The sequence below is a fragment of the Excalfactoria chinensis genome, chromosome 4 (genome assembly GCF_039878825.1).
Source record: "Excalfactoria chinensis isolate bCotChi1 chromosome 4, bCotChi1.hap2, whole genome shotgun sequence".
NCBI classification, from domain to species: Eukaryota; Metazoa; Chordata; class Aves; order Galliformes; family Phasianidae; genus Excalfactoria; species Excalfactoria chinensis.
In genome coordinates this window covers 47,606,601-47,619,518 of record NC_092828.1, presented here as the reverse complement: position 1 = coordinate 47,619,518, position 12,918 = coordinate 47,606,601, and the positions used below count along the sequence as shown (strand labels likewise).

Here is a 12,918-nt window from a genome sequence, read left to right as displayed (position 1 = left end):
GATGGATCTGGAGGGACTGAAAGCACTTCACCTATTTATCTTATCAAAATAAGGAGGTGATTTGATTACAGTCCATAAATGTTTCTACAAGGTGAAAATAAAAGATTAATTAATTAATCAGGAAAGGGCATAACAATGACAGCTAGTAGGAAGATGAACCCACTCAAATTCAAATAGAAATTTAGAACCTACTGGAGAAAATAGATGATTTTCTACTAGAGCACATAGAGAGGCAATACCTTCTATAGTTCTCATGTTTCAGAGGAGAACAGTATCACTCCTAAAAATCAATTTTGCACTGTTTTTTTGTGCATCCTGCTCAGTGCAGTTCCATGTGTCTTTAAATACTAATTTCAAACTAACATAAAGTCTTATTTTTATTTCTTATTTATTTTTTCTGAATAAAATGATCACAGCTAAAGAAAATGTTTCATAAAGCCCACTTAGATTTAGGATCATTTTGACTTTGATGTTTCCAATTCTGAGAAATAATACCGATAATAATCTTTTTTTTTAATATTGAGAAATATTTTTTTCTATTAAACAGTGCCAAGAAATTTGTTGTTTTCTTCCCTCTTCCTTACTCACTTTCACATAAAGCATTCCTGAAAATATCTACAAATGTTTAGCAACACTGAAGTGTTCTATTTTCTCCTGAAAAAATAATTTGGCCAAAACAAATTGTATTCCATATTATTATTAAAATTATTTAATTTGCAAATTCTTTGGCTCAAACTAGAGCAAAGTTTAATAGTCAAAATCAAGTTAGAAGGACACTTTAAGAGTCTCCTTTAGAAAGGATTTTCAAGATCTTCCACCTGTGTGACCAGAAATGTTATTGGAACTAAAAAAGTACATAATCTCATTTCCAGAGATGGCAAGTTGCTTTCTGTAATGGTCTCTCTGTCTGTTCCTCCTTTGTTACTATAAAGGTTGAGGAAGGTTAAAACTCTGGTCGTGGATAGATTCAGTATCAGGATCCATCTAATACTTCTTCAGTAGTTAGTCCGTCTCTGTCTTTTTACTAGAAATCTCAGAAAAGTTCACATCTCCTCTTTTATTTCACTCTTGTGAGGTTCAGATCAATATAGCTGTGGGTTTTGTTTATGAAGCTACCTGTAAAATGGGCTCCAGAAAATGCTAAAGCACTAGTGTCTTTTTGAAATTCTATTGTGTAATATTTAGTTAATAAACTTGTTCAGTTCAGGATCAATACAGATGATGGACTGTTTATGTGATGCTTGCTAACTATTATAAAAAGATTCTGAGAGAGACAGAGGAATGGATATTTGGTCCTTGTGCCTTCCTGAAAAAATACAGAGGCCAAAGTAACCTTTACATGTAGAAACAAATGTATCATTTCTCTCTCATTAAAATGAGCCTAACAGTAACAACGGTAAATCTTGGAAATGAAATTGAAGTCTGAAACATTATTGTGAAGAGCTCTCTTTATTTGTTTATTTATTTATTTATTTATTTATCAACCAGTTCTCAATAGAAAAAATTTGCTCAGAGTTTGACAAGAGGCACTGAAAACAGGAAGTTATAAGGACAGACAATTAGGTTTCACAGAGCTTAATTTGTGGAAGAAAGTTTTTCTTCAGTGGGGTTGCAATATTTTCCTTTATACACTTTGATCAGAGTGTGGTCAAGATTATATTTTGTGTTAAAGAGATCTAGGACTGCACAAGAATTCTGTGAGTAGACAGTGGAAAGCATTAACAAAAATTATAACTGCACATAATATACTTCAGTAAGTACTAGTTGTTAAAATGACAGGTCAATCAAGGTCTTCCAGGTTTATGAGAACATAACTCCACGCAATCCTGAGAAGATAATTTGGGCCATTAATATATTATTTAGAATGCCCCTAAATGCAAACGAGTAAATTGCTAACACTGAGCCACATTAATTAAACTATGTCTTATTAATTACTTGTATACTTCTAAAGAGGCAGTCAAATGTTGAAGATATGGTTTATAACATTTAATGATGTCCTGTTAAATAACATCCTATTATAGTGTTACATCCTTTATAAAGTGACTGCTCAATTTATTCTACATGACAGTATTACAGATCCTGTGTATGTTCTGGATTTCTGTTCTTTAGAAACCTTGTATAGGCCTGAAGGAGCACTCATGAAGAAAAAATGTGTGGAGGATTCTTTGTCACAAAACCAGAAGATGTCATGACAGATTATATCTCTTATTTCAGCTCCCTGCTATAAGCCTACTCAGTTCTCCCACCCTGCTCCTTACTGCATTGTGAGAGGAACTTTGAGCATCCAAACTGAAAAGTCCAAGCTAATAATACTAAAAAACTGTCAATTATACACATCCGTGATGTTCTTTGAAATCTCGACTCCATTTTAATGCCTAGGACAGTTTACTACGTTATGGTAAAAGTAAGGAACTCTTATCTTCCAACTTTTTTTTCAGTATTTTTCAGGGGTTTTTTTAAGCAGAAGGTATTTCTTTTTGCTTAGGTTTTGTTTCTGAAACAAAGTTGTTGCAGTAGTACAGAGGGTTTCTGTGAGAAGAGACCAGGTGCTACTGGTTCCAGTAAGCTCCAAAATGGACCCAGTGCTGGACAAAGTTGACCTCATCAGTGAAGCTGGTGGCATCTCAGTGATCACATATGTGAGAAAGGGTAAAAAATACTGCGTATTAGCTGTGAGTCAGGACTGAGAAAATGCGTATGTGAGAGAAGCAGCCATGCAGGCATCTGGAGTAGTGCAGAAGGAGGGCAGGAGATGCTCCAGCTGTGGAACAGTTGGCCTTGCAGCCCAGGAGAGGCCTTCAGAGGAGGAGGCCATTCCCCTGCAGCCCATGGGCATTACGTGGAGCTGATTTCCATGTGTGGCCACAGAGGAGCCTACCATGTAACTAGTGCATACATCCTGTAGGGACCTGCAGCCCAGACAGGAAAAGGTTTTCTGGCATGAACTGTAGGACCCATATTGTAGCAGTCTGTAACTGAAGGACTGAACCCTGTGAACAATGGAGCAGTTTGTGAGACTGTATCCTATGGGAGGGACCTCATTCTGCAGCAGAGGAAAGGTGTGAAGAGGAGGGAGATATTTTTTATCTTGTTTTCTCATGCTGTTCTTCTGGGGTTGGGGGAAGTGAGAGGGCAGCTTGATGCACAGTGGTACCAATGAGTCCTTCCAATTCACACTTGAAGGAAGAGACTAAAGCTGAATTTAGATTGAATATTTTATATTAAAAAACAGCAAAAATCTTGGCAACTCTTTGTGGTAGAAGCCCTGTTTTCAGAGTTTATAACTTGCTAAATTTTCCACAGTTCTTTGGTTTCATTGCAGTACCCATTTTGTCCAGGCATGTCCAGCTTATAGCCTGACCTGGCTGGAAATGTGGCCAACCCAGCAATAACCAAACTGTCAGTGTGCTATTTAGGCTCTGATAACAGAAACTGGGGCATGGAGAGGGCAATGCTGGCCAGTACCAACTCAAGTGATTGCAAATAATTGTATGCACTTTGATACACTGGATATAAACAGGGCTCTGAATAGCAAAGTAAATACAGCTGTGTTTTCAGGTTTGATAAAGGAATTTGACAGTAGGTTTCAGGATTGACAAAAAAATCCAACAGCTTATGTTTGTGACACCATTTCCAGTTGATATACAAATGTTACCTGCAAATCTTCAAATGGAATGAATAGAGTTGGAATCTGATATTCAACTCAAAAATCTGGATGGTAGCTTTTTACCAGACATTCATAAGACCTCTCTTACCAGAGAGAAATATCTCTTGCTTCACAGTCACACCTTATTCATGTCATTAAATCTTGTTAATACACACACATGTGAACAACCATTGTAAAGGGTGAAGCACAGGAAGAGTAAAATTTCATCAAAAATCTCTGATGAACACCTACAAGGGCTCACTAAGAATTCCAGCCACTGCCACTGAACTAGTCTGATGTATTGTTTTCACAACAACATTGCAAAATCTACTATTTTTATGGTTTTCTTACCCTCTTTTAAAAAAACATTTAAAGAAAAATATTAAAAATTAATATGTTTTGTTATTTATGTATTAATGATATTGTATAATTTGATGGCTACTCTGAAAGTATGCCTTCTATTTTACGATGTTGTCCTATAGTGTCAAAGGTGGATGCTGGTAGTATGGCAGCAGACCAGACCTTCCCACCAATATCCCTTTATGTTTTGTTGCAATATGACAGATGGCAGCAGAGGGATAATCTGACAAAATGTCTCGTATGAAGCAAAAATATGTCACTGAATTCCTCCATGTGGAAAAAATGGCACCCACTGACATTCACTGATGCTTGCTGAACATTTATGGAGACTGAAGAGTGGATGTGAGCACACTGAGGCAGTGGGTGTTGTGTTTCAGCAGTGGCGACAGTGGGTCACCTCTGCTAGTGTTGATCTTTACAAGCATGACACGCAGGCTCTTGTTCATTGCTGGAGAAAATGCATAGCTAATGGTGACTGAGTTGAAAAATACTGTTTTGTAGCTTAGAATTTGCTAAATCAAATAGCATTATTTTGCTCTTTGTATTTATTTCCATTTCCATGGAAATAAATTGGAGACGTTACTTTTGAACCAACTTACTTATGTATATGCAGCCCAAGACAATTCCTCCTTACTCAGTGCAGCCCAGGCAAGCCAAAAGGTTGGACACCCATGATGTTTTGTCTCTTTCTGAAATACAGAAAGCAATACTATCTAGACTATATGTTGCAAGTAAAAATTGTTAATATTGAAGCACAGTTTACTGAAATTGATGGGATCTGACTCTTCAAAATGTTTAGAGTATTTACCAGATTTTTGCAAAGTATCTCAGGACTACACTGACCCTTCACATTTCTTACTAACTGTAAATAGACTTTGTGACAAAAACATTTCTGTTCCAAGCTTCATCAAATAGCATGTGTTCTAGTGCTGGTCACATTTAAGATTCAGCAAAAAATATCTCTGTTACCCTTAAGATGATTTGACTGTTTAAAACTCATTTTGATTAAAAATAAACTTCCTAATTTTCAGGATTTCTTAGGAGATAAAAACAAAGGTATCTCGCTCCATTTGTCAGTATGGATGTACCTGACTAACTGTCCAAGAGCAGAGAAAAAGTACTTCAGCAATGAAAAAGAAAATAAAGAAACATTGCACTGAATAAATAATAAAATTCCCTGATGGAACAGAATTTTTTCAGGAATGAGACATTACTGCCATTTCTTCACAGCTGAGTTCCATTATAAAAACAAGGGATCAGCCCACAACTAAAACAAAATAAGAAGCACAGTCCTATAAAAAGTCACACTACAACTGTTGCATACTTTCATAGCTAAAGAATGAATGTCCTAGGAAACCGTGTTATCCAGTTTAAAACACAACACATGGGGTAAAACTAACAGATTTGTTCTTATTTAGATCAGCAGTAAATTTTATCCAGATATATTGAGCAGCTTAGTATACATTTGTGAGGAATTGTTTATAAATGACTTTCTCAAATTGTCTTTATTGCTGGTGTCTACTTTCCAGATCCTTTTTATCTTAGGAAACACTTTGTTATTCCACTATGGAAACAAACTGCATGAAAGTTTGGTATTATATTGTCCGAAGCAGGGAACCCAGAAACACAAAAGTGTATAAACACTGTATAAATGTACAGGCCCAGAATGATAGGAGATGGGGCACAGGCTTGACACTGGGACTCAGTGCTGCAGATAGTCCAATAATAATCACTTCTTAGAACATGCAGGTCTGGATCAGACTGGTTTTCAGGATAATTAAGAGAACAAAGAAGTGAAGCTGTAGATCAGTGGAAAAAAACACCATATTTCTGAAGTATTTGAAGTGGTGATGGCCACCTGTAGCAACCTCCATACTCCCGAATGGAGGATGAAATCAATGATCATAGCACCCAGAGGAGCAGAGGAAAGGTGTGCATGGCACCATGGGGCATCCATCATTTGTCTGAGCAGCCTGTGCTGGTGCCTCACCATTCCTTGAGTAAAAAATTTCTTCCTAATATCTAACCTAATCTTTCAGTTTAAATCCATTCCACTTTGTCTTATCAATATCTACCTGCATAAAAGTTGGTCCCTCTCTTGCTTGAAAGCTCCTCTCAAATACTGGAAGGTTGCAGTGTGGACTCCCTGAGGCCTTCTTCCTCCCCAGGCTAGACAATCCCAACTCCCTTCAACCCTTCATCATTAGAGAGATGCTCCAGCCCTCAATATGCTCAATATGCTTGATTGTTATGCTTATACACTTAGAAACAGTGACCAGATCTTGCTGAATTTTTTTGCTAAAAAGTACAGTAAATACTGGTTCTTAACATGCTCCCTTTATAGAGCCTTCTTCACAGCTGTAAAAGTATCTCCCTGAATATACAGGCTAGGAAGATTTCCTGCACTCTGATATTTAGCTGTTAAAAAAACCCACAAATATCCAAAACTGCTTAAGGTATTTTTTTTTAAAAAAGATGGTAGGACTTAATAACTTTGCTATTAAGATGCAGAGAAATGTTATTATCTCCATTTTACAACTGGGTAATAGAAATACTGATAACTTCACTGAAATTATGTGCAAAAACCTGCCAGCATGTAAAGCTAAAGTTAGATATTTTGACTTCTCCATTAGTTTCTGTAGTGCGGCTACCAACTATTTTCTGAGTCAGTATAATGAGATGTGTTGATTGTGAAGTCAGATTACACTTTCTACAGACTCAAGAACAGGATCCAGCAGGACAAAAACAGAAGTGTATAAACTACTGTAAGAGGCCATGCTTTTTACATTACTGTCTCAAAGTCTGCTGAAATGGACAAGTTCAGGGAAGCCTGGCCAAGGTTCCAGAGACACACAGAAGGACAAGTCCAGGCAAGTCAGAGCCACGGTTCCAGACCCCCTTTGTTTAAGGGTGAACGTGACAGATGACAGACAGATGACAGATGGACAAGTCCGGGAGCTACGAAAGGGAGATAAGATACAGATGAATGGCCCTTAAGTGGTCTTTTGTGTGGGCCTATCTCAAGGAAGAGGGCCATCTCCGAGGTATTCACAGGACTCTTACCCAAGCCTTCCAGAAATGTCCCGAAGGCTGGGAAGAAGTAGGATAAAAAGAGCATGGACAAACCATGGATTTTGGGGGTTGAGGTTTTCTGACATCAGATGCCTCTCTTCATGAACAAGGAGGTTGTCTGACATCAGATGCCTCACTACGTGAACGCCTGCATGCTGAAGAAGATGCATGCATGAAGAACTCTTAGGTATCTGGCTTCAGATTCCTCCAACGTCTTCCTACGGCGGACAACGGATTCACCTGGGCTTGCTGCTCGAGACTCTGCTCCGTGAGACCTCGCTGCCCGAGACCCTGCTCCGTAAGACCTCGCTGCCTCCCGATACCTCGCTGCCCTTTCTACCTCCCGCTCTGCGCTGCACCGATCTGCTGCTTGCGGCCTGACCCTCTGCTGCGGCTCTCCCCTGCGCTTGTTCCTCCTGGTCCAACGAAACGACGTGCAACGGGACGCTGCTGCGTTCAGGAGGTGACTTTCCCCGCTTTCCGTAATTCTTGCCTTTTCCGCCTTTCCTATCGCCCACTTTCCCTTCCCCATCACCCTAATTTTGGTATCCGCCGCTCTCCCTTCCCCATCCCCTCAGCCGTCTATTATTCCCAATAAACTGGTCGGATCAACATTTGAATGCTTCTCTTCTTAATCTCACGCCGAGCATAATTTATCAAAAGAACCTTGCCTCACTCCTTAATTGGAGCGAGACATTTTTATTGGCGTAGTCGGCAGGATAATCGTCGTGAGAGTGTTGTTCTTCCAGTTTCTCTAAAACTTTTCTGTCTATATCTCCTGGAGTTGCAAGGAGCGACAAATTTGATAACTTTCTTTGACGTGAGCACCTCTCCAGGAAGACCGCTCCATATCCTGAAACTTTGTTGCTGTCTCTCTTACGTGTATACCTCTCGGGGACGTATGAATTAATTTTGATTATTTGCTTTTGTTTATATGTGTGTGCCTCCCCGGGAAGACTATTTTGCATTGTGGTGGATTTGAAAGTTTTGTGTGTGCGCCTCTTGGGGAAGTGAGGAAGTAATTTTTTGACGTGTGTGCTTCTCCAAGAAGTTTATTACTTTTGAGAAACCTATAAGTTGAAGGTTGAAGTTTTTCTTCGTGGCCTGACAGGATAGCCAGGAGCGATTGAGGTGTTTACACTTTCTTTGGAAGTGTTGATTTGAATCTTTTTGGTCTTTTGTGTAAGGGAGTGTTTTGAGCAGTTGCTGGTTTTGTTTTGCTAAGTGTTTGCCTCTCTGAGGAGATAAGGAGTCACCTCCTCCCTCAGTGTAGATTTCGTTGTAGATTTTGTTGTCTTGATAGTGAGTAAAAGTATATTCGCTATGGAAGGTGAAAATATGTTGTTTGATTTGCTAGAAAAGCATGCGTCTAGGCCATCGTTAACAGGGTTGGACTGGGCACGAGAAAATTGGCATAATTTGCAGGCTGTTTCGGACCGCATTTGTGTTTTGCAACATGGGGCTCGTACCCGAGCTGGGAAAGGCAAATCATTTATTTGTGCGGTACTCGGTGCTGCTTTAAAAGCAGCCGTGGAGTTCCGAGACCAGCAGCTTAAGGCGGAAAACCAGACAATACAGTCGTTACAAGAAACGGTTAAAGCAACACAGGAGCTCGTAAAAGCTCTGCAAAACCAAATTGGAAATCTAGAAGAACAACTGAATAGAGAAAAGCATAATTCGGTGTTGTTACAAACGGCTTTTAAGGAAATTTTATCATATAAAGATACGGATGACACTGTTATCCACAGTGCACCACAAGAGAAAATCTATCCTCAGGAGGAATTGAGAGAAACAAAAGAAAGCTTTGATAATGAAACCCCAGTAGCCCCTCTGCGTCCTCTTATAAAAACTGAATATACCTTCGATAATGGTGAGGACCTTGATCCTCAAATGAATGTTAAAGAAATCCCTTTCTCAGCTACTGAACTAGCTAAATTAAAAAAGGATTTTAGCCGGTCTCCAAGAGAATCTGAAACGGAGTATGTATGGAGAGTCAGTCTAACTGGTGGAGACCAAATAATGCTAACCGAAAAGGAGGCTGAGGGTTATTGGGGGCCAGGAGTATTTTTAACTACCGGCAACAATCGTGCTCCCTGGTCCCTAACACAGAGGGCTGCTTACTGGGCTGGTGGTCTCAACCCTTTAGAAAGGGGAGACCCTCTTGCTATTAATGGGACAGTGGATCAATTGGTTGAAAGTGTTCAAAAGGCTGCCTGTCTGCAAATGATGTATGACAGGAAATTGCAGCCACGGCACGAATCCCCCATGATGATGCCTGTTGATCCTGAAAGGATGACTCCTTTAATTAGGGGGCTTCCAGAATCGCTGAAACCTATTGGTATACAGTTACAAGGTAAAATACAGGCCATGTCCCAGGGAGAGAGAGCTCGAGCTGCTTTAGAAGGAGCTAGTACTTCAGGCTCTTTACAGTCTGGTTTTAAGGTATGGACATGGGGGGAGGTTGCCCAAGAGTTGATTAATTATGAAAGGAAATTTGGGCCCGTGGCTTCTACCAGTAAATTTGAGCCAAAGGGAGTAAGGCTTGCAGCAGCCACCCTTGCTCCTAGGCCACCTAGCCCGAAACTTAATAGAATGGAAAAGGTTTCATTGCCAGTAAGAACAGGTAGGCGAAACATTGCTCACAAACGTAATAGACTATGGACCCTGGGCCTGCAAAAGGGTATTCCTCGAGATCTAATGAATGGACTATCAACAGATAGGCTCGAGATGCTGGTGACCAGTTGGCCGACTAAACTTGAGACCCCAGTTCCTAGTGTCCCCCCCCCACAGTTACAGAAGAGATACCTGAGAAATTGGGAAACTAATTCCTTCACCCTCCTCAAGTGAGCTAGGGGGGGGGGGGGGGGGGGGAAGGGTGGATGTTTGTTAGAAAGCTCACAACAAAAGGAGAAGATTCTCCATTTAACACCTTCTGTCCCAAGGCCTCACCACTCCTACCAGCTACCCCTGTGAGTCACAATACAGTTAAGCTGATAAACTAGGGAAACACTGGCCAGCCTGTGTCAATTGACTCAGCTAACCTGAGGACAATTCCCCTAACATTAATGAAATACCTTAACAAGAATCCTTGGAAGGCTAAGGACACCCCTAAAAGAGGAATGTAAAATATATTCTCACCGAATTGTTCCCTCGTTTTTTAATTGTATTAACAAAGCCCCAAAAGGGCAAGTTGTTGTCTTGTTTTATTTTTCAGAAGATTCCCGTGGGACACTGACTGAACAGAATGGCTTATAGCTGATTTTTACCATTTGTGTTTTGTGACAGAAAAATTGAAGATGTGATCATGCTAGAAGCAATAATATTATGTTTTGGTTTGTTGTGGGTTGTGATTGATATCAGTCCTTGGATCTGTTAAAACTTCACAATTTGGTTCAGATTTTTGTTTTTTCAGATCATCCTGGCGTTCTGGTACTTCCTGCACAGTGGTATAATTCCTTCTGACCCCTTCTTTCACCCCTTTTGGTTAAACTGATTGTGATTTGCATGTAACTCCTCCATGGTGTTTCCAAATTATTAACGAATTGGGAAGTGAGCAATGGGACTCATCTAATATCTTTTAGATGTGGTCACAAAAGTAAAATTTATCATGAAACCCTTTGCACTGATGCTTTTCAGTAACACATCAGTTCAGGAGTTCCATCCAAAACACAGTTGTTGGAAAGTGTCTGAGTTTTGACAAGAGATGTGTATGTTTCTGGGATTACTTTTATGATTTGTGTTGTCGCAACTCTACTGTTTCTTCCATGTATGATACCATGTTTATCTATTGTGTGTTGTCGCAACTCTACTGTTTCTTCCATGTATGATACCATGTTTTGTTCAACTTATTCAACATGTTGTATCTTCTATGTATTTTGTAACCTCATCAAGTGATGAGAAAGTCGAGCACATCCGTGCAACATTTGTAACCAAGCAGGAAAAATCCTTTGTAATGATTGCATGAAACATTTTAATTCCCCTGCCCTCTCCTTTTTCCCTCATGCTTACTATCTTTCTCTCACCATCCTGGATCAGCAGTGGTCCATTTTTTAAGCAAACTTTGAGTCACGGGGTGGTGTAAGAGGCCATGCTTTTTACATTACTGTCTCAAAGTCTGCTGAAATGGACAAGTTCAGGGAAGCCTGGCCAAGGTTCCAGAGACACACAGAAGGACAAGTCCAGGCAAGTCAGAGCCACGGTTCCAGACCCCCTTTGTTTAAGGGTGAACGTGACAGATGACAGACAGATGACAGATGGACAAGTCCGGGAGCTACGAAAGGGAGATAAGATACAGATGAATGGCCCTTAAGTGGTCTTTTGTGTGGGCCTATCTCAAGGAAGAGGGCCATCTCCGAGGTATTCACAGGACTCTTACCCAAGCCTTCCAGAAATGTCCCGAAGGCTGGGAAGAAGTAGGATAAAAAGAGCATGGACAAACCATGGATTTTGGGGGTTGAGGTTTTCTGACATCAGATGCCTCTCTTCATGAACAAGGAGGTTGTCTGACATCAGATGCCTCACTACGTGAACGCCTGCATGCTGAAGAAGATGCATGCATGAAGAACTCTTAGGTATCTGGCTTCAGATTCCTCCAACGTCTTCCTACGGCGGACAACGGATTCACCTGGGCTTGCTGCTCGAGACTCTGCTCCGTGAGACCTCGCTGCCCGAGACCCTGCTCCGTAAGACCTCGCTGCCTCCCGATACCTCGCTGCCCTTTCTACCTCCCGCTCTGCGCTGCACCGATCTGCTGCTTGCGGCCTGACCCTCTGCTGCGGCTCTCCCCTGCGCTTGTTCCTCCTGGTCCAACGAAACGACGTGCAACGGGACGCTGCTGCGTTCAGGAGGTGACTTTCCCCGCTTTCCGTAATTCTTGCCTTTTCCGCCTTTCCTATCGCCCACTTTCCCTTCCCCATCACCCTAATTTTGGTATCCGCCGCTCTCCCTTCCCCATCCCCTCAGCCGTCTATTATTCCCAATAAACTGGTCGGATCAACATTTGAATGCTTCTCTTCTTAATCTCACGCCGAGCATAATTTATCAAAAGAACCTTGCCTCACTCCTTAATTGGAGCGAGACAACTACGTAAAGGGTGACATATGATGCAGAGTATGGAAGAATGACTTCTTCTGCCAAGCTGCAAAACCAAACTGAAAGTTGTCAGGGCATTGCTGATTTAATTGAAAAAAAAAAACACCATTTAATACTATAGAGGCTACAAGTTTGATATTTTTATGTTACATTTTGTTTTTTAAACTGTGAGAGTCCAAAGAAGAGTGGATTTTCCTTTTTCCTTGTATGTTCCATGGACTAACTGGTCTTGGCACTTAATAGGATGGAAATGAAAGAGGTTGTGCTCAGCTCTGACATTATTTCTTGTGCTGCAGAAGAGGTTATTATGTTATAAATGCAAAAAAAAAAAAAAAATAAAATAAAAAAAAAAAATAGAAAAAAAATAGAAAAAAAGATTATTTCATTATTAATAAGCTAGACAGAGAAATATTTTGACAGTCATTTAATCTGTAGATGAATCACTTCAGTATGAGATTTACAATTCACCTCTTTTATGGATATTCCTCTCCTCTCCTCTCCTCTCCTCTCCTCTCCTCTCCTCTCCTCTCCTCTCCTCTCCTCTCCTCTCCTCTCCTCTCCTCTCCTCTCCTCTCCTCTCCTCTCCTCTCCTCTCTTCCTGCCTCCCTCCCTCCCTCCCTCCCTTTTTAAATAATGATGTTCAGGAGAAATTAGTTTGCCAAAATTTGGTATCCATCAAATATTATGAGCTAAAATCGTACCTCGTGTGATTTCAATGCATTCATTAGTATTATGTCAGAGATTAATAT

General features: G+C 40.5%; 1 protein-coding gene across 1 annotated transcript; it reads left to right on the top strand.

Annotated features, from left to right (window-relative positions):
* Window positions 1–8,259: 8,259 nt before the first annotated feature.
* Window positions 8,260–9,925, top strand: LOC140251733 (uncharacterized). Its single transcript, XM_072335798.1, has one exon. It carries the CDS (start codon window positions 8,402–8,404, stop codon window positions 9,923–9,925), a length of 1,524 nt encoding a protein of 507 aa, XP_072191899.1. The 5' UTR covers window positions 8,260–8,401.
* Window positions 9,926–12,918: the final 2,993 nt, after the last annotated feature.